General features: G+C 39.8%; 1 protein-coding gene across 10 annotated transcripts in view; it reads left to right on the plus strand.

Annotated features, from left to right (window-relative positions):
• NEK1 (NIMA related kinase 1) overlaps nt 1–21,939 on the plus strand; it is a 231,528-nt gene that overhangs the window by 62,359 nt on the left and 147,230 nt on the right. For all 10 annotated transcript variants that reach the window (XR_009564445.1, XM_060301363.2, XM_060301362.2 and 7 more), the window contains 6 exons: nt 2,397–2,464; nt 2,590–2,676; nt 4,653–4,707; nt 6,822–7,022; nt 11,507–11,567; nt 14,546–14,697. Coding sequence is in view for 9 of the 10 variants with exons in the window: in XM_060301363.2 (XP_060157346.1) it covers nt 2,397–2,464; nt 2,590–2,676; nt 4,653–4,707; nt 6,822–7,022; nt 11,507–11,567; nt 14,546–14,697 (624 nt within the window). In the remaining variant the exon portion in view is untranslated. The remainder of the gene's footprint in view (nt 1–2,396; nt 2,465–2,589; nt 2,677–4,652; nt 4,708–6,821; nt 7,023–11,506; nt 11,568–14,545; nt 14,698–21,939) is intronic.

A 21,939-nucleotide genomic window follows, 5' to 3' on the forward strand; every position in this document is an offset into this window, starting at 1 on the left:
GATGTGGACATGGGGCCAGCATTGTCTTGGGCTAGAATGTTTGAGCTTGGTGCAGTCTGCGTCCGACTGTCTTCTCCCTTCACGGTCCCCGCTCCACTGTAACCCTGAATATCACACAGGCTTCGTGTGTTAGGTCTTTGCCTGCTTTTCATGTCCTACTCTTTCATTATGATGGAAGAAATCCAAAACAATGGTTATGTGGAAGGGATTTGTTTTTTGTTTTTTTTTGAGATTTTGCATGTTTGAAGATTCTCCTACTTTATTTTTTTTAATTTTTGAAAAAATTTATTTACTTTTTATTTATTTATTTTTGGCTACATTGGGTCTTTGCTTTGCGCAGGCTTTCTATAGTTGCGGTGAGCGGGGGCTACTCTTTGTTGCGGTGTGTGGGCTTCTCATTGTGGTGGCTTCTCTTGTGGAGCATGGGCTCTAGGTGCGCGGGCTCAGTAGTTATGGCTCGCGGGTTCTAGAGCACAGGCTCAGTAGTTGTGGTGCATGGGCTTAGTTGCTCCACAGCATGTGGGATCTTCCCAGACCAGGGTTTGAACCTGTGTCCCCTGCCTTGGCAGGTGGATTCTTAACCACTGCGCCACAAGGGAAGTCCAAGATTCTCTAACTTTGATGAGAATTTGGTTATCAACTTCTGGTTAGAAATTGTTTTCTTACAGAATTTTTAAGATGTTGCCCATTTGTCTTTTGGCTTCTTGTGTTGCAGTTTAGGAATTTGCAATCTCTTGCCCTTATTTCTTCTCTCTGACCCATTTAAGATATTCTCTCTGTCCCATGGTTCTGAAATTTCATAGTTTGTGAATTGGTGAGGCTCACTTTTACTCATTATGCTGTATACTTTTGAGAATGTATATTTCTTCTAGAAATGTTGTAGAAAATGTTTAGTTATATTTTTTCAAATATTATTTCTCTTTTTGCTACTTTCACAGTTGTCTCCTGGATTTTTTTCTAGACACACGTTGGAGCTTCTTAATTTGTCCCTTCAAGTGTCTTATTTGTTCTTTCACATTTTGTGTCTCTCTCAGTTGTATTCTACATGAATTTTTCGACCTATCTTCTAGTTAACTAAATCCCTTTGAAATTTTGTGTAAACTAGTGCTTTTCTCATCTGTTGACTTTATTATGACTTTTTTTCTCTTTAAGGTTTCTAAATGGTTTTTCATATAGATCTGTTCTTATTGTAATTGGGTTTTATTTCATAATGTCTTGTTCTTTTCAAATGCATATTTATTTCTTCATTTATTTCTTCGCAAGTTTCTAAATATATTTACTTCAAAGTTTTTATTGGATTGCTTTATAAAACTAATTCTGTCTGTAGTGAATTCTGGTTCTGGTTATTTTATTGGTTGTTTTTCTTTGCAGTAGCTTTCTTCACATGTGTTGGATTCTTTTGTGGGAGATACTTTGTCCCCACAGCTCACTCATCTTTGCATCGAGGTTTCTTTCACGTTTGCCTCACTTGGGCTCACGCCCTTCCCAGAGTGGGTAGTACAGAGGGGCTTTGTTTCCTGATGTCAGGGCCGTGTGTCTTCTTACGTCCTTAGGCCTGCAGCTGCTTATGTAGCCTTGTAGCCCCAGGATGAGTAGTGGGAAGGAGAGGGACTATGGTGGGGCTCCCTACCCCATCTTTCCTGTCTCCCGACCCTCAGCCTCCTAATCCCATTTCAGACCATTTTACTCCATTCCACTCAACCCTGCCTTGTGCCGTCTTTGGCTGTGAGCATGTGCTTGGTTCACATCTGACTGATAACGGAGTTTAATTCATGTAATCCCACAAACTCCTGGCTCCGCAGTTTGATGATAGAGCATTGGAAACCGGTGGTATGCTTTCTGTCTCTGTGGATTTGCCTATTCTGGACATTTGATACAAATGGATCATATAGTATATGACTGTGCCTATTTTAAAATTGGGTTGTCTTTGGTTATTACTGAGTTGTAAGAGTTCTTTATGCTGGATGCAGATTCTTTGTCAGATACGTGATTTGCAAATATTTTCCCCAATTCTGTGGGTTGTCTGTTTACTTTCTTGATGGTGTCCTTTGCACAAAAGTTTTTAATTTAATGAAATCCAATTTATCTGTATTTTCTTTTTTTGCTTGTGCTTTTGGTGTCATATCTAAGAAATCATTGCGTAACCCAGTGGCATGGAGATTTACTCCTGTATTTTCCTCTAGGAGTTTTATAGTTCTCACATTTAGGTCTAGAATCCATTCTGAGTTAATTTTTGCTTATGGTGTGAGATAGGGGTCTACATTCATTCTTTCGCATGTGGATATCCACTTGTCCCAGCATTATTTTTTAAGTGGATTCATTTTTATGACAGAAGTCGTAGACTAAGAACTGGACTGTAGCAATATTTCTGGCTTTTTTTTTCATCTCTTTTACAGAACATATTTTTAACCAAAGATGGGACGATACAACTTGGAGATTTTGGAATTGCTAGAGTTCTTAATAGGTAACATACAGTTTTAAACTTTGGTTTGCTATAATGTCTTCAGTGAAATTTTAATCCCTGGTGATGTATGTGTGGTAATGTCTTTAAATGTCTTAAGCTTCTCCAGTAACTCTCTTTTGTTCTAGTACTGTGGAGCTGGTTCGGACTTGCATAGGGACCCCATACTACTTGTCACCCGAAATCTGTGAAAACAAACCATATAATAATAAAAGGTATTTAAAATGATATTCATTATGTGTTTATTTCCTTTACATCTTTCTCTGTTGTACTGTCTTTATTAAACTTCAGAATATTATTCAAAATCGGTAATGCACATATGTAGACATATATATACATATGTATATACACTTTTTTAGTATATAATGAGGGGAATTATAAAGCAGCTATTTCACTATCTTGCTGAAGGAACTATAGAATCACTTTATTATTTAAGCTATAATGGGAAATAGAGTGCTTTCTTTGTCTTTCTGTTTGTAATAGTCACTTATTGAATTATCATAGTTAATATTTATTGAACACTTACTATATGCCAGGCACTGTTTTAAATGCATTTTATGCATTAACTCTTTTTATCTTCACGATAACCTTGTGAGTTGTAGGTATTATTCATTCCTCCTTTCCTTATAAAGAAACCAAATGCAGAAAGAGGTAAAGTAACTTCAAAGTCCCAGGCATCTGGCTCCGAAGCACGAATTCCTAATCACTGGGCCGTATTATGGCTAACAGATTGACCAATATGTGTGTTGGGAAGAGGAATTCTGCCACTGAATTCCAGTTACCCTTTATTTTCTCTCATACTCACTAATTTAAAAATGCCAACCAAGAAGCATTGGTCTTAATTTTGAAAGCACCCTTAGAAGCTGAAAGGAAGAAAGTGGTAGCTGGCAATAATGCATGTGTTCATGGGTGCTATCCCCCTGCCCCCTCCCTTCTTTTTTTGAGGATAGAGAGGAAGCTGTGTTTCAGACCCGAGCAGAAGGTCTGAGAACGTCATCCGAGGAATGTATTTAAGATCAGTTTAAATTACAATGATCAGTCAAGTCCATGCAGTGTATTATTAGTAGATATTCTAAAAGAAAATAGTATTTTCTTTGAGCTAAAGTAATTTTACATTTTAATGCTGTTTCTGTGTCTTGTGGATAACTCAACTGTGAAAATATTAGTCTTTAAATTTGAAATGGATTTGATCATCCCTTGGAGAATTTTATGTAAAATTGGTTTTGTGGGAAAAATGCTTTAAAAATGTAATGCATGAACATCATCAATTATATTTTGAAATTCATATTTTCCCAAACGTATTTTAAAGTATTTTATTGATAAGATCATTAGTTTAATGTTTTTGTTTATAGCTTTTAGTTTGTAACATGTACAAGTTACTAAAAGCTTAATTACATTTACATTTTTTTCTTAGTTGAATCTTAAAATTAAACAAATTTTGGAGGTTACAGGTTTATATTTGTAGATTTTTGTGAGAGTTTGGGTAAAGATAACTTTAGGATTTCGATAATGGGCTTTATTCTTTTTCAATAAGTTCAACTTCCAGGAGCAGTGGTTTTGTTTTTCTTTTTTTTGACTTCCAAGGACCACTGTAGCTCTAAATTATGGGGTTTTTTCCTTTTAAAAATAGAAGTAGTCTTTTAGTTACAGAACTATCTGTTTAAGATTAAAGAGCGGAAGAGAGTGTGGATAAAGAAGATAGTGTAACTAAGTCTTTAAATTAGGGGAAAATAAATTAATGTATTTACATATGTTAGTTGGCTGTCAGAGATTTGTTTCAGATTTAATTTTAGTAAATTAATATTTTCTTCATTAAAACAGTATTTTGCTTTTATAGTATTTAAGAAATTGTGGTATTTTGCAAATAATTGAACAAAACATTTTGATTTATGCAAAATAAAAAAACTAAATGAAGCATCCATGAAATTTACTGATTTTTGTCCTTTTAAATATTAGATTTCTTCAATGAAACTTTTAAAGTAATTACTTGGGCAACTGTTATTTTTCTAATCTGGGATAGCTGCTTTTGTCATTTGGTTATGGTTGTAATTTTAAGTTTGAAAGGTCATGTTTTATGGAACACATATTTTTGCAAAGCATTTTTATGCTGCTTTTGTCTCCTTTAAGTTAAAAAACCTTTTAAAGTAAATTCTGATATTTAGAGAAGATCTCTTATTTTTCTCTTTTCTAGTGACATTTGGGCTCTGGGGTGTGTCCTTTATGAGATGTGCACGCTTAAACATGCAGTAAGTAGAAGTTTCTGAGATACTTTAAAAATTTTGTCAAAAAGTACGTATAATGTTTCTGATTTTAAAAAATCATATGCCATCTTTCAGATGACCCTCTTGTGCTAGAAATTCTTCTCTGTCGGTTTATAAATTTCTCTTCTTTTCTGAGGTATAAATTTAAATCAATTTTCCCTTAATATGTATGCATATATTACATATACATATTATATATGTTATTATAATACATATATCATACTTTATTCCAGAAAATTATTTCTAAAGACACATTTGCTGTCTTTTTAATGTTAAATTCACGTATGAATTTGATATTTCAGCTTAACAAACTTTATTAATTTCATTTTAGCAGTTTTTCTCAAAGCATCCAAATTATTTGAGTTTGGAATTGAAATTATCTAAAGAACATATCTCAGCATATTCGTTGAGGGGGGATTTTATCAATTTAAATAATGTTTAATTCAGAGTATTTAAAAATTTCACTGTTGAGATTCTTTTGAGATAACACATAATTCACCAAAAAGGGGGAGTTCTTGTCCAAAATAGGTTGAATTTTAATCACTTTTCATTTAAAAATCTTTTTAAAATGCTTCCCCCACTGATTAAGCAATAATATATTTTCATTACAGAAAACTTAAGGGAAGAGATTAAAATATAAGTAAGTGAATAAATATCAAAAGCAATTCTTCCAGCCAATAATGATTACTTGTAATATTTTGTTTCCTTCTAGACTTATAGAATAATTTATAAAATGAGTTTTTGGTTTTTTTCCCTCAAGATTTTGGTTATATGGTATAAGCAGTTTTATAGTTTGTTTTTATTGCCTGATATTATTTGGGGAGTATTTTTCTTTGTTGTGATTATTCATAGTTGCATACTCTTCTACTGTATTCCCTTAAGATTTTATTTTTCTGAAGGAAACAAGCATAGACTGCCAAAGTGATATGGCCTGGTGGATATTAGATCTGTACTTTAAGGAATTGGTCAGTTTTTCTGTGACACACAGTCATGTAGGTCTAAATCTACACATTTTTAGAAAGTCTTTTCATTTACAATACATTGTTCTGTCACCGTTGTTTCTGTATTTTGGAATTGTTTTCCCTTAAGTGGACACATAAAATTAAGTACTTCATTAACCTTTATTTATGAAGAGCTTATCAGCTGAGAGATAAATAAAACTTCATTGTAATGAAAGAATAGAGTAATAACCTATTTCTGCATTTAGGATTCCTTCTTAGATATATACGTATTTCTAGATGATGGAATTGTACTCAAGTCTTAGTAAACAATGTCATATTTTAAATGCTAGAATTCCACATTTAACAGAACTCTTTTATACTTGGATATAATCACCAGTGCCTAACTTATAGCATGTTTTGTTTTCTTAACGTGTGCATTAAGAACATATTGATAGTGTACAACTGTTCTATACTATTTTAGCTGAGATGTCAAAAGCTTAATTTTACTTTCAAAATGAAATCATCTTTAGATTTTAAACTGCCCCACCTCTTTTCCTCCCCACTTCAGTTAGAGTTTATATTGTGTTTAATCCTAAAATATATATTCCCATTGATAAGGCTTATATTCCCCTTTGGAATATTTGCCACATCGCTGATCGCATGGCTTTTGGGAGCATCACACACTTAAAAGTAATAATGAGCAGTGTATAAAAGGAACTTAATCAGTACCTTTATTTATTATATTTTTACCAAATAGTTTTAGTTCTGTAGTTAATTTCTTGTTCTAGTTGCTATAGCAGGGGCACAGGAAGGCAGGTGTTAAATGAAGACTACCAGGTTTGCTTGTTTTACCATCTTGATTACTGTTACATTTTTATAAACTCTTTAATTGATACCTATATCCCATCTTTTAGTTTTTTGAATAAGTAAAAGTTAATCTTATAGCGAGTTGTACCATTTTATGAGGACTGATACTCTCTTTCAAATGTGTTTGTAAATAACCAAGTGAACCTTGCTCTAGAGAGCATGTACTGATTAAAACTGGGAAGAGGGTTGCAATTCTGTTCTATATTGATAGGAAAAGTACTGTTTCTCATTGTTGAAACTGACATTTTCGACTTCTGTTTCATATATGTTAATTTATTTTCTGGATTTTAGTTTGAAGCTGGCAATATGAAAAACCTGGTACTGAAGATCATATCTGGATCTTTTCCACCCGTGTCTTTGCATTATTCTTATGATCTCCGCAGTTTGCTCTCTCAACTATTTAAAAGAAATCCTAGGGATAGACCATCAGTCAACTCCATATTGGAGAAAGGTTTTATAGCCAAACGCATTGAAAAGTTTCTCTCCCCTCAGGTATGTTTTTTTATTTTATAATTAAATTGAACAGTAGGGTTATGGTGCTTGGCTGGGACGTGGCCTCCTCTTTGGAGGAGAGCACATCGCAGCTGTGGGGGAATGCTTGCCTTTACATTGGCGTCAGCTTACTTTCTGTTCTCACATAGCTCTTCCCCTTGCTGTCTTCTTTTGAGCTGTGCATCTATAGGAGGGAAAACATACCTTCTGTGTTTCCTCTTAACACTTACTGCTGAACTTCTGAACTTCTCATCACCAAATGTGTGGCAGTTTTTACATACCAAGCAGAATTCATTCCAGCCCTGACCCTGTGTACCTGGAGATCACATCAGATTCCCACAGGTTAAGGGCTCCGTCTCTCCCACAAGACCACCCCCACTTCAGAAGCTAGTTTAAGTCACAGGTTGCCACCTGTGCTTCTGAGCGACTTATAAATCAGAGGTTCCCATTACCCCTTCCTCTGGTTTGATTAACATGCTTGCTGGAGCGGCTCACAGAACTCAGAGAAACATTTACTTACGTTCACCAGTTTATTATAAAGCATAGGATAAGGGATACAGATGAACAGCCAGGTGAGGAGGTGCGTATGGCGAGGTCCGGAAGGGTCCTGAGTGTAGGAACTGGGGTCCCTCTTTGAATGTTCACCGACTCAGAGGCTCTCTGAACCCTGTCCTTTTGGTTTTTATGGAGGCTTCATTAGTAGGCATGATCAGTTAAATCATTGGCTCTTGGTGATTGGCTCCAGCCCCTTTCCTCTCCTGGGTAGGGGAGGGGAGCGGCATTGAAAGTTTTAACCCTCTAGTCAGGTGGTTGGTTTCCCTGGCAACCAGCCTCCGCCCTTAGGTGCTTTCCAGATATCATGTCATTAACATAAATTCAGGTGTGTTTGAAAGGGGCTTGTTCTGAACAACAACAGACACTTTTGTACTCTTCCCGCTGAGGGAATAACAGGGATTTGAGGGCTGTGTGCCAAGAACTGAGCGAAGACCCAAGTATACGTTCCCTAACGTCGTCGCCTCAGTACAGTTACTCCTCTGTCTCTTGTGTTCCTCTCGTTTGTTTTTCCAGTTTATTTTATTGTGGTAAAATAGACATAACATAAAATTTATCACTGTGACGAGTTTTGAGTACGCAGTTCAGTAGTATTAACTACATTCGTAATGCTGTACAGCAATCACCACATCCGTCTAACTCTTTTCATCTTGGAAAACAGACTCTATACCCATTAACCAGGAACTCCGCTTCCCCTCTCCCCAGCCCTGACACCCGTCTTTCTGTACTCTCTGTCTTCTCTGGTTTCTGACAGTAAGATTATTGAACACTTCTGTGCTTCCCTTTCCTCACCTGTGAACAATGGGATTGTAAATGTACCTACATCATGAGGCGGTTGTGAGAATCAAAAGTGACACTGCATGTGAAGTGCCTGATGTCTCATACTTAATAAGTACTCAGTATACTCAATATATATTAAATATTATCCGTATATCACTTTATTGTGCTAATATAAATATGTTATCTTTATAATTCATATGATTGTAATTGTTTTTTCTCTAACAGAAAATGATTGGAAACCGCTGATGTGTGGGCATTTATATGTATGTGTAATAGATTATTGACTCATGATTCCTCCTCTAGTACTCGCATATAGGTGCATAATAAATATTTGTTGTGTTGAATTTTATTTTGACAGGATTTATCAAAAATCTATATCAAGTCAATTAGTGTAAGTTATTGATATAAATATGATCACCTGAAAGTGGAATTATTTTACGTAGTTTGTGTGGCCTTTGTTGATTTAAATGATCAACAGTGATCATTTATACTCTTGTATAAATCAGATATCTAGCAAAATCATAGTTTTATTACTTTTATATGTTCATGAGATGAGAGGGAAGTGTCGTATATCCTCTGGCTTTTAACAGAACATCGTATGAACAAACAATCTTTAGAAAACAGAGATGTGGATTTAACTGTTAACATCCAGGAAAACACATTAGTAAGCAAGAAAGCCAATTAAAATTTGGCGTTTAAAGGCCACTTATATAGGACATAGCTACAGTCTCTGAAGTGTGGGTGTCTTACAAGACTCCTTTGTTATAAATAACATTTTCAAGGACAGATTTATGGTGCAGCGTACTATTGTTTTTTGGCAACTACTGGAGAAGAAAGAATGACTGCATTTAATCTCGCTGTTTCTTCCCCCACCCCCCACCCCACCCCCGCATACCAGCAGTTAGGACGTGCAGTCCCAAGGCTGAAGCACTGGAATTCAATTAGCCAGCTACAAAAGAAATATTCAAGCCTGATATACACAAAGCCTGTAACATCTAAAGACAAAAGGGCAGATTATGGCCGTTAACAGAGTGTTTGACACACATGCTTACTAAATACATAGTACCCCGTTGCTGTTTATGCACCACTTAGATTTCACTCTTCACGAAAAACTTTCGTTCTTATGATTTTTCTGCTATATATCACTTGTTCAGTACTTTAACGACAAAGTTTATGATACTTTCTTTAAGGCTTTAACTTTGAAACAATATGAACTTTTACTGTAGCATATGAACTATTATTATCACTATAATATTCTGTACTGTCTTTAAATTTCTAGTCCCTGAATTCTCTCAGTGCCATCAGCCAGGATCTGTGGGGCATAGTTCTCAGTCCAGCACATCCTGGAGATGTCTTCTTGGATGTGGCTTGATAGATTGTGGACAAGCTCTGGTCCATTAGGAATGTAGGTGCCGTCCTGTAGTGCTTTCTGTGAGGCTGAAGATGTTTTATATCTGCATGTGCAACCTCATAGCCACCAGCTTAAAATGTGGCTAGTGTGGCTGAAGAGCTGAACTTTAAATTTTATTTATTTTAAATTTTAATCCAAATAGCTACATGTTGGTAGTGGCAACTATATTGGACGCCACAACATAGGAATTCCAGAATCTTCTTGGATTCCACATGTCCCATCTCTCAGTTCACATGTGCATTCACACAGGGGAAAAGACAGACTCACACTCAGATTTAGGGCAAGGTGGAGATCATAAAGCATGTCTTCCATGAAAAAGAAAGGAAAAAAAAGCGCACATGTTCAGAAGAGAAAGCACACTCACACAGTTGGCTCTCAGTTGCCTGTGAAGCAGACTTTTCATGCAGTGGTTCTCAAACTTTAGCATACATAAAAATTACCTGGAGGACGCTGCTGAATCCCACCTCTATTTCTATTTCAGTAAATCTGAGATGGAGCCTGAGAATTGGCATATTTTATAAGTTCCTGGTGATGCTGATTCACTGTTATTATGAGGCTTTGAGAACTGCTCCTATAGGGATCCCTGATGGGAAAGGCGACCATCTTAGCTTCTGGCTTTTTGCCTGTTGGAGTTTCTGATCCCTTCCACTGTGGGCAATCTTCCCTTCACCACCCCTCTGTTCTCTCGAAGAAAGAGAAAATTCACTTGCCTTTCCCTTCTTTGCCCAGTAAGAAAAAAAGCAGGCCTAAATCGACTTAGCAATTATATTGTTGCTAACATAGTTTTACCTTTAAAGAGGGAAAAAATATAGTGAGTAGGGAGAGAAAGTTACTTGCAGGAAATACTAATGACTTCTGCTTCTCCAAATAAGTAGTGGAGTGTTGTAGTAATAGTAAAAAGAGATAACTTTTAAGTTATGTAAGAATATTCAAATAGGGGAGGGGGAAGGGTAAGCTGTGACAAAGTGAGAGAGTGGCATGGACATATATACACTACCAAACGTAAAATAGATAGCTAGTGGGAAGCGGCCGCATAGCACAGGGAGATCAGCTCAGTGCTTTGTGACCACCTAGATGGGTGGGATAGGGAGGGTGCGAGGGAGGGAGACGCAAGAGGGAAGAGATATGGGAACATATGTATATGTATAACTGATTCACTTTGTTATAAAGCAGAAACTAACACACCATTGTAAAGCAATTATACTCCAATAAAGATGTAAAAAAAAAGAATATTCAAATATTTATCCAGTAATATGTTTACAATTATATATTGATAAGATCGAAAACTCATTGGAGATGCTGAGAATATTCAGAGTAAAGTTGAAATAACCGAGAGGTTAATACAGGGGAGGGATAATGAAGTGATTCTTCAGCAGTTTTGAAGTAGATGAGGGAGACGGATGCACCTCGATACAGAGGTTATTCCAGATGGAGGGCAGTGTTGTTAAATCGCCGAAACGCAGAACAGGCAAGGCAATGTGCAGGGGCCTGGGGGGTGCGTTTTGTTAATTCGAGACGAGAGCTTGTCCAGAGAAATAATAAAAAGATATTGGTAAGACTGGGGAGAAGGTAGCGTGCGAGGAATTATTTGAATGGGTAACTTGGATTTTAGTACAGTTTATTTGGCAGCATAATTGTGACTGAAAAGGGAAAAAATGTGTTCTGATTAATGGCTAGGTTTTTTTTTAAAGTTGGTAATTTAACATTTTTTCTAATGATTTCCCCCATCTTTCAATTTAAGCTTATTGCAGAAGAATTTTGTCTAAAAACATTTTCCAGGTTTGGAGCACAGCCTATACCAGGTAAATGAAATTTAATATGAATCCTTTCCCCTGTTTGCCATAATCAGTATACTAATTATGCTAGAGGTATTTGTAGATGTAGTAAGTTGGGGTAATCCAGAGGAAATGCATCTTTAAATTTTTTATGTTATATGGCAATATACAACACTTTCTGATGAATTCATAACAAAATTTCCCCTTATTATCTGCCTTATTTAAATGAATTCTATTTTGAAATCTGTCATATTCAAATGTTCAGCTCATATTCTGAGAACATTGTTACAAAATGTTATTAAATGCCCTAGTTAACTGCAAATCTTTATGTAAAATAATTTTCTTTGAGAAATACTTAATATTTATGTAAAATAATTTTCTTTGAGAAATATTTAGTATTCTAGAATACTTTAAATGTAAATCAGTGTGAAGTCAGTCACCTTAGTAAGGATAGATTTTCTTTTAAATATGGCCAGCAGCGGTGGAATATTTGTAGGGCTGTGAGTGTGGTTATAGATTATGTTTATGTATGTAAGTGTATCTCTGTGAGAGGGAAATTACATTTTTTCTGCATGGAATGATTTCAGAATGGGTTTCTAAAATCAGTGGAAGTCATTTAAGATTTGAAGATTGTGTTGTTTTTCAAACATAATGCTTTGCATGTTCTACTCCATTTTGAGTATGAACACATTAATAAAAATAAATCCTGTATCATAAAAGCGAGTCCATATCAGCTGGATGTGGTGTGACTGTGTTCTCAGGGAGGCCAGCTGGGTTTAGCTCTTCTTAAACACCCCGGGGCTCATCCTCTGCGCCGGCCGAGACTGGCAGTCCTGGGAGATCAGATCCACTTGGAACCAAGTTCATGAGACAGACCCAGGGCAGGGTCAGTGTGTCCCTCCTGGCGAGGAGTCACACCTTCTTCAAAAGCCTCCTTGTCACACAGGCAGGAAGGAATCCCTGTGTCAGCACTTTCTTCCCAGTGGGCGAGCCTCCTGGGAAGCACAGCACAGGAGCTCTGCTCTACTCTGGTGTGAGGAGCTGGATGGAGGAGATGTGTAATGGCGAGGCACTACCTTGTGGGCCCCCTCCCCGTGGCAGGAAGCTTCCTCCCACTGGGAGCCTCGCCTCTGAGATGAGACCCCTCGGCAGCCAGACGAGTAATCCTCCCTCTTCTCTGGGGAGTGTTTGTGCTTTACTGCCTCTTGCCCCTTTTCTGGTACACACAGTATTTCTTTTTTTTTTTTACACAGTATTTCTTTGGTTATGTTAATATAAGTAGCCAGGTTGCAGCGGTGTGACTTTGTATATCTGTCTTCCGATTGGAACTTACAGTTGAATTTTCAAAGGGGAAATTTTTTTTCTCACATTTCCTAGTCCCTGTTCTGATACAGTTGGAGTATGTGGAAACACTTACTGTACCACACCATATCTCACACATTAGTTGTGAATCTCTAAACTGCCAGTCAAAGGGCTTATATTATTTTTATTTTTGTAAGAGTTTACTAAATTATATGAACAGTATGTGTTCATTATAAAAATTAAAAAGAAGAAAATAGAAATTACCCTAATGTTAACACAGACTTATATTTGGTGTATTTTTTTCTGTGATAGGAGATGCATAATGATTGAAAATTGGGGTTGTGTTATATAAACAAAGGTTCATTTCTTTTAATTCACAGTATTATATGTTGATCATTTTCTAATACAATTAAATATTCTTTGAAGAACAGAGTTTAATGGTAGTATTTCCTCATGAACTCCCAGGTAATTTTTTTCTCCATTACCCTCTTAAAGAAGAAGCATGCTTGTTGGCAGAGGTTGATCACGTGGCTCTAGGACATGGTACACCCCTGGGATGGAGGGCAGGCTGAGTGAGGAGTGGGGCAGAGTAGGGGGAGGGGGTCATGGAGGAAGGGGCTCCAGGAAGGCTTCGAGCAGAGGAGACTCTTTAACCTCCTTTAGTATCTTTGATGGCCGCATGGTGTAGACTTTCTTTTTCATTACTTTAGTCTATTTTTCTTGAATTTATCATTGTTCTAAGACTGAATCTTGTCTGAGCTTCAATAAAAGTTTAATACGTAATGCTGCAGGGTTTATCCTTGTGTATAAATTTTTGTGTTTCTCTGATTATTTCTTTAAAATCACTTCATAAACGTTGTTCTTTTTTTTTTTTTCTTTTGGCCACACTGCGCGGCTTGTGGGATCTTAGTTCCCCAGCCAAGGATTAAACCCGCGCCCTTGGCAGTGAAAGCGTGGAATCCTAACCACTGGACCACCAGGGGATTCCCGTAAACATTGTTCTTGATATAGATTGCTCTGTGGAAAGTTTGACCAGTTTGTATTCCTACCAGCAGTGCATAAACATACTCATTTCATGGGACCCTTAGCTGTAGAGATTCTTTTAAGTACCTGTTCTTCAATGGGTCTGTAGGTATAGGCATTACGTAGACTATATATGAAGCAAATATTAAAGTGCTCATAGTGATGGAATTAATGTTTAACAGTTGCTCTTGAGGTTTGTTTTTTTTTTTTTTTTTTTTGCTCTTGAGGTTTATATTCTGATTTCAAAAGTAATTTCTAAGACACTGAATGTTCTTTTTAAAGTTTATTTTTAACAGCTGTAATGAGATATAATCCGCATACCATTCAATTCGCCCATTTAAAGTCAACAGGTCAGTGTTTTTTAGTATATTCACAGATACGTGCAGTCATCATCCACAGTCAGTTTTAGGGACGTGCTTGTTCTGTGTGAGAAATTTCAACATGTGAGAAATTTCAAAAAGTTAGCTTCTTGCTTCTTTCAAAGAGTGGCTTTAGTGTGGAATAGCCCTAATGGAGGCATTGCCGTGTGGTAAGGAGGGAGTGAGACGTTTAATGAAAAGTCTCAGATTCAATGATCTCAGTGACTGTGAACATGAACAAGGCCATCTTGAAGAATTTTGAAATTAGGGGTTTCCTATTAAGAACTCTGAAAATAATTTTTTCTATTTTTTTTCATGTAGCTAAAAGACCAGGTTCAGGACAAAGCTTGGCTTCTGTTGTGTCTGCTCAGAAAATTACAAAGCCTGCTGCTAAATATGGAGTCCCTTTAACGTATAAGAAATATGGAGATAAAAAATTACATGAAAAGAAACCACTCCAAAAACATAAACAGGTATGATGATCATGCTACAAACTGTGTATTAATAACATGCTCAGTTTGACCTTATTTTATTGTAGCTCAATTCAGTTAATCTTGATTTTCATAGGATTGTTTTTATTAAGTTACTAAAGAACATTGTTCTCTGCTTCACCAGTCTTCTAAAACTTGGGAGACTTACAGAAGTCATAAAGAAACATTAGTTAAGTAAAGTAGCTAGTGCAGTAAAAAGAAAGTAACATTATAAATGAAATCATTTTTGAATAACCTAAGCAGAGCCCATTTGTCTTTGTGCCTAAACTAAGTAAATACCTGTGATAAACATCATAAAAATCTGGGGAAATTTTGAATTTAAGAATTCACGATGAGATAAATAAAATCATAGAGCTGGAGGAATATGATCATATAGTCTGTCATATTTCAGATGAAAATTAAGGCCTGTAGCATTTAGGGGTTGTGTCTAAGGACACAGAGTATTAGTTGCAGGAATCTGATACTTTTCTTCACGTCCCTAGCTGTGTTCTCTGGTATATGGAACCTGTTGGTTTGCACTGCGTATGCACATGCATACATACACGTACACACACATGTAGTTACAAAGGTGTGTGTAATGCTGTAAGACAGACCTCCTAGTAGGGGTGGTCCGTCTCTTTGGGTAGAAGCTATGATAAAGTAGTTCAGCATGATCCCTGTAAAGCAGTCTTCAAATAAGTTGTGTAGGTCAGCATCCAGTCAGGAGACAGAACACATAATAATTTGACAGGGGCAAGTTTGGTGTAAGTAATTACGATCTGTTTTTAGGTAATTGACTTCTGAGGGCTAAAGAGAGCTCTAAAGAATACAGGCCTAGCAGACAGACGCAGGAAGCAGGCACTGCTCCTGGTGCAGAGGCAGGGCCCATAGGAGAGACAGAGGCCAGAGTATCACCCCGCCTGCCCTTAGAGCCGAGACTCAGAGCCTGCTGGGTGTGGATGGAGGTGACCCCTGGGTAGTGGAGTTCGCTGAGGTGCCAGGGCCGAGGCTGGCAGATGCGAGACTGTCCATTGTGGAGCTGATCAGACTCCTGGAACCTTCATAGGGTGAACCGTGCTGAGAGGCCCATGGAGGAGCCTGCTGGGCACTGCTGGGCCCTTTGGGCTGGGCTGCCCGGCTGGGGCACCGGGTGCGGCGGGCAGCTGGCCTCGAGGCTGCCGCTGAAACTCGCAGAGAGGCTGCTGGGGGTACTCTGCCTGCAGGGGTGGTGTCACCGCCTGTCCTGCACCCACAGGGACAAGAGGAAGAGAAGCCCTTTCCTTGTGCAGCGTCCCTCTCTCCAACATGGTCTGCGGACAAAGCTTACATCCTGATGCAAGCCTGAGGTTTGCCCTGTCCAGCTCCAGGGTCACGAGCAGGACGGTGAAGGGTGAACTGCGAGCTGAGGGGCATTGTGACAGCTGGCACACCACGTTTGTGTTTCTGTTTTTTGGTACCATGTTTATTCAGGCCTAAGTGGAGCAATTCCATCATAGCCTTTTGCCCTCTTTTCTTTAGTCACCACAAGACACCCAGCGCCCCCGCGTGCCCTCATTCCGTAGCCTCTCAGCTCCCTAAGGCTCTGGCCCTCCCCCGATCCCACCCCCGAACCCTTCCACAGAGCCTTGGAGAGCACATCATCAGCAAAATCCCCTGTGTTCTAACCTTGTCAAGAGTGTCTTCACCTCTTTTGCTCTAAAACCTGGCTTGCCCTGAACACACTGTCATGCGTCTCTCTTGGGGACCGTTTTCCCCCTGGTCCCTCAGTCCTGCTGGGCCTAGAGGTGGGACGATGGAGGCGTGGTCCTCGCTTGGCATTGCCAGACTCTCCCCTGCTCCCTAAGCCACTCCGCCAGGCTTTGTGTCAGCTGCTGCGCCTCCGTGAGGGTCATCCTAGACACTTCCCTGCACTGTCATGATTCTTGTTGACTTCAGTATCTGAGAAGATGACCCTTGCAGTAGTGCACGGCCTTGTTTTCCTGATGGTTCTCTTTCATCGGTGATCGTGTCTCCTGCCTCACCTTGGAACTCTCCCTTGTAGTCATGCCATCACATTTGTCATCAATAATAGCATCTATTTCGTAGTCTCAGTTACAAGTACCCCACTCTCTGACCACTTCCTGTGTTTTCAGCTCATTCCCTGAGGACTGTACCACCAAAACTTCTTTGTTCTGTTGGATCCGCGGATCTTAGCTAGTTTTTTCATTGTCCATCCCTTCTTCATTTTTATTTTCTTTCTCCGGCTTTAATTTCATGTTCTCTCGTTGTAATAGTTTCCAGAACCTCGACTGTCTTGCCCCAGTGGAATGTGGTGGGGAAAACAGGCAGCTGTTCTAACTGGTCTCGCTTTAAATTTAAACCCCCAGCATCAGGCAAGCACTGCCGCCACCACCCTGTTACGTTTCCACAGCCCAGTTCCCTTCCCACTTTCCAGGATGGTTATCTCCTGCTTTCTCCTTGCTCTTCACCTCAGGGTATGGCCTTGCTTCCTATTTCACTGAGAAAGCAGAAGCAAGTGGAAGGAAATTGCCCACACTCAGCAGCCCTCTTGCCAATCAGTCCTACGTGTTTGTAAATATCCTGCCTTTCTTCCTGTTACTTTGCTGATCTATTTGTGTTTTGATCCAGAGGCGACCCAGCTGTTTGTGGACCATCTGTTGTTAGTATTTCTGCGTACTATAGGACTTCACCCTCTCTTCGGTATCATATTTTTCCTCTCTTCCGAATCACTCCTGTTAGCAAACAGACATGTTATATCTTCAGTCTTCTTAACAAAATCCTCCCTCCCATGTCTCCCTGGATCCAGCCCTTTCCCTGCATCTGTGCTCCTTTAATGGCAGAACTTCCCCCAGCCTTGTCTGTACGTCTTCGCTTCCTTGCTTCCCCTTTCCTCTTGCTTTGTCACCGCTGTTAGGACGCGACTCCTGGCGAGGACCGCAGGGAGCCCAGTTGGGTATGTCCAGGGGTCAGGTGTCTTGTTCCTCTGCCTCAGTTTTGGACTCACTGATTACCTGCTCTTCCTTTAACGTTCTCTTCACGTGAGTCCAGATACCACACTCTGCTGACTGTCCTCCTCCCTGCCTGCCTGCTCCTCTTGCCGTGGCGCAAGCTCCTGCTGTCGCTGACCCCTGACGCTCCAGTGCTTCAGGACGCCAGCCGGGGACACCTCCTCCCCGGACCATCCTCGCGCTCTGACAGCACCTGTAAACCGACACATCTGCATCTCGAGCCTGGACTCCTTTCCTGAACTCCAGAGCTGTGCTGTCCTCGCATTTCTAACCGGGTGTCTGATGGGCATCCCAGCGTGAGGCTGTGTAAGTCTGAACGCCAGGTCCCGTGCCGTCCCCAGGCTCATCGTTCTTGTCTTGCCTCACGCTCCTGAAGTCCGTTGACGCCCCGTCACCGTCACATCCTGTCCACCGCCTGCAGAACCTGTCCTGTTCGCAGTCTGACTGCTGCTCGCCACTCTGTCAAACACTGGTCCAGGCCACCTCGCCCTCCCCGGCCTGACCTCACTGCTCGCAGACTGGCGTCCTGCGTTTGTCCGCACACGGCAGCCTCAGCGCTGCTCCGGTGGTGAAGGGTAATTGTCGCCCTTTCCTGCTCAAGAGGTGCCAGCAGCCTTTCCTCCCGCTCCGAGAAGGTGCCCTTGTTACCTCCGCGAGTCTCATCTCTGCTCCCTCCTTGCTAGTCTCCATCCAGCAGCGCTCATGAAACCTTGCTGTCCTCGGACATGCCGAGCACTTATCTGCGGAAGAGCACTTGCACTTGCTCCTCTCTTCTCCTGGAGGACTCTCTCTCTCTTGCATGGTTTTCCTCCTTCCTTCCTTCCTGGCTGTGCTCGCAACTCTATGGATAGAACTGCCATCCAGCCTTCTGGCCCACCCCCGCAGCTCCGTCTGCTTTTTCCTCCGCTGTTTTTCCTGCATGTGCTTGTTTCCAGCCTCCTCCGTGGAGGTGTGAAACTGTGAGAGCAGGGGTGATGTTGTTCACTGGTGCCTGAACCAGTGGGGCCCCCAGTAAACACTGACTGGATAAGTGAGTGATGAGTGGATTAGAGAGCACTAACAGAGTTTCAAGTCACTCAAGTGTTAATTCTTTAAAAGGAATGAATAACACCCAAAAGTTGTTAGTAAAACTGTGCAGAGGCCATTTTGTTACCGTTGTTAGCACATTGATAACTATTAGAAAAACAGAACCAAGAGAGAAAAAATGATAATGACCAACTCCTGAGCACACTGGGATGTGTCTGTACTCCATAAGGTCACAGGAGGAAAAAAATAGACTCAATAGCTATTTTCTTCAGTTAGGAAGACGAGTAGTCTGCTAAGATTATTATCGATAGCTGTACTGAAGAGACTAAAAATTAATACGATCCCTTTAACTTTCTCTTGTAACCCAAATACATACTTGGGTGGACTTGTAGAAGGTCATTTGCCTTAATCTCTGGGCCAAGTGTTCACCTGACCAAGTGGAGAGATCAGAGCGCTTGGTGAGGCTGGGCTGAAGATGTAGCAGGTGGTCCTCACCCTTGGGCGGGATCGTAGCCAAGTGTTTATTCTTTCACATGGCTGGTCGAATCAAACAGTATGTTGCTGTTCTTAATGTTTCCCTCATTTTCAGTTAGCATTTATTCAGTATGCAAGAACAGCATGCTGTGGTATTTTCAGATTCCAGTTAATAATATCCTGAATAGCAGATACCATCCCATCAAATAGTTAGTGACGGGTACATGATTCAGGTGATAGTTATAAGAGTTTTGGAGTTCAGGCAAGGTTGTTGCCCTTAAAGTTTTTAGGCATTTGGCATGATTTTCTAGACCAGACCAATGAGAACTAAGTAATAATTAGCACATGAAATAATCATGCAGCTTATTTAAACAACGTTTCACGACAGATTTCTTTGCACGACAGTGTGAATGTACTTAATGCCACAGAATTGTACACTAAAAAATGGTTAAAATGGTAAATTTTTTTTAGTTGAAGTATAGTTGATCTATCATATTGTGTTAGTTTCAGGTGTACAGCATTCTAGTGATTCAGTTTATTGTTGGGGGCAGATTATATTCCATTATAGGTTATTACAAGATATTGGGTATTAATTTCCTATGCTATACAGTAAATCCGTGGTGCTTATCTGTTTCATGTATAGTAGTTTTTATTTGTTAATCCCGTACTCCTAATTTGTCCCTCTCCCTTTTGGTAACCATGAGTTTGTTTTCTGTGTCTGTGAGTCTATTTCTGTTTTACATATACATTCATTTGTATTATATTTTAGATTCCACATATAAGTGATATTGTATAGTATTTGTCTTTGTCTGACTTATTTCACTTAGCATAATAATCTCTAGGTCCATCCATGTTGCTGCAAATGGCAACTTTCATTCTTTTTTATGGCTGAGTAGTATTCCATGGTATATATGTACCACATCTTCTTAAGCCAGTCGTCTGTTGATGGGCCTTTGGGTTGTTTCCATGTCTTGGCTATTGTGAATACTGCTGCAGTGAACGTTGGGGTGCATGTTTCTTTTCAAATTAGATTTTTTGGTTTTTCTGGATATATACCCAGGAGTGGGGTTGCTGGATCATATGGTAGCTTTATTTTTAGTTTTTTAAGGAACTTCCATACTGTTTTCTAAAATGGTAAATTTTATATGTGTTTTACCATGATGAAAACAAATTAGAAAAAATTTCAGGTAAATAAAAACTAAAAAATAAAAGAAACGACACATGCGTGAAGTTTTTCAAACCTAACAATGAAGGGCTTCCCTGGTGGCGCAGTGGTTGAGAGTCCACCTGCCGATGCAGGGGACGCGGGTTCGTACCGCGGTCCGGGAGGATCCCACATGCCGCGGAGTGGCTGGGCCCGTGAGCCATGGCCGCTGGGCCTGCGCGTCCGGAGCCTGTGCTCCGCAGCGGGAGAGGCCACAGCGGTGAGAGGCCTGCGTACTGCAAAAAAACCCTAACAATGAAAAGAATTAAAGGAAAGAAACTAAATGTCTAAATTATTTTAAATGTGATTTTTTAAAATAAGTTGCTTTTTTTGGTTTTTATATGACTCATATTTTTTATTTATTTTTATTATTATTATTTTTTGCGGTACGCAGGCCTCTCACCGTTGTGGCCTCTCCCGTTGTGGAGCACAGGCTCTGGATGCGCAGGCTCAGAGGCCATGGCTCACAGGCCCAGCTGCTCCGCGGCATGTGGGATCTTCCCGGACCAGGGCACGAACCCGTGTCCCCTGCATCGACAGGCGGACTCTCAATCACTGCGCCACCAGGGAAGCCCTCATATATTTTTTTAAAAGACTTACTTTGTCCCCAGAAAATCTAAAGCATCTTTTAGATTCAAATTCATAATGACTCTTAGAATTTTAAATTTAACTTTCTATCAAGCTTGAAAAGGAGAAGTTTATAAGGAAAACCATAACCCCTTAGATAGTGCCTGTCTCTTTTTTAAAAATAATTTTTGGCTGCACTGGGTCTTAGTTGCTGTGCGGGCTTTCTCTAGTTGCGGTGAGCGGGGACTACTCTTCGTTGTGGTGCGTGGGCTTTTCACTGCAGTGGCTTCTCTTGTTGCAGAGCACGGGCTCTAGGCGCACAGGCTTCAGTAGTTGTGGTGCACGGGCTCAGTAGTTGTGGCTCACAGGCTCTAGAGCGCAGGCTCAGTAGTTGTGGTACATGGGCTCAGAAGTTGTGGCTTGTGGGCTGTAGAGAGCAGGCTCAGTAGTTGTGGCTCACGGGCTTAGTTGCTCCGCAGCATGTGGGATCTGCCCAGACCAGGGATTGAACCCGTATCCCCTGCATTGGCGGGCAGATTCTTAACCAGTGCACCACCAGGGAAGTCCTGTCTGGCTCTTTTTAACTGCAGAAAATTAAGCTAATACACATTAAGTTTTTATTACTCAGCATATCTTAAAAATATCTGCATGTCATAAAAACTTTCTTTGCTCCAGTTCCTATTAATAATCATAGCTGTTTTCTAAAAGGCTTCGGTTAAAACAGAGGAGTGGTTATGAAGCCACCAGAGGGAGCTCCGTGAGTATGTTTCAGTATTTTGGTTCTGACTTGAGCAAAGAAACAAAACAACACTTTTCGTTTAATATGGATGTTTTATGTAACCATATTTTTCTCTTCTGTGTAGAAATAGTGTTCTGAAAAATACTTGTGTGATGTCAGAGGAACAGCTTGGCATTTTTATTTCACAAATATTTGTATATCTTATATGTGAGGCTGCAATCTGGAGG

This window comes from Globicephala melas, chromosome 6 (assembly GCF_963455315.2).
Source record: "Globicephala melas chromosome 6, mGloMel1.2, whole genome shotgun sequence".
NCBI classification, from domain to species: Eukaryota; Metazoa; Chordata; class Mammalia; order Artiodactyla; family Delphinidae; genus Globicephala; species Globicephala melas.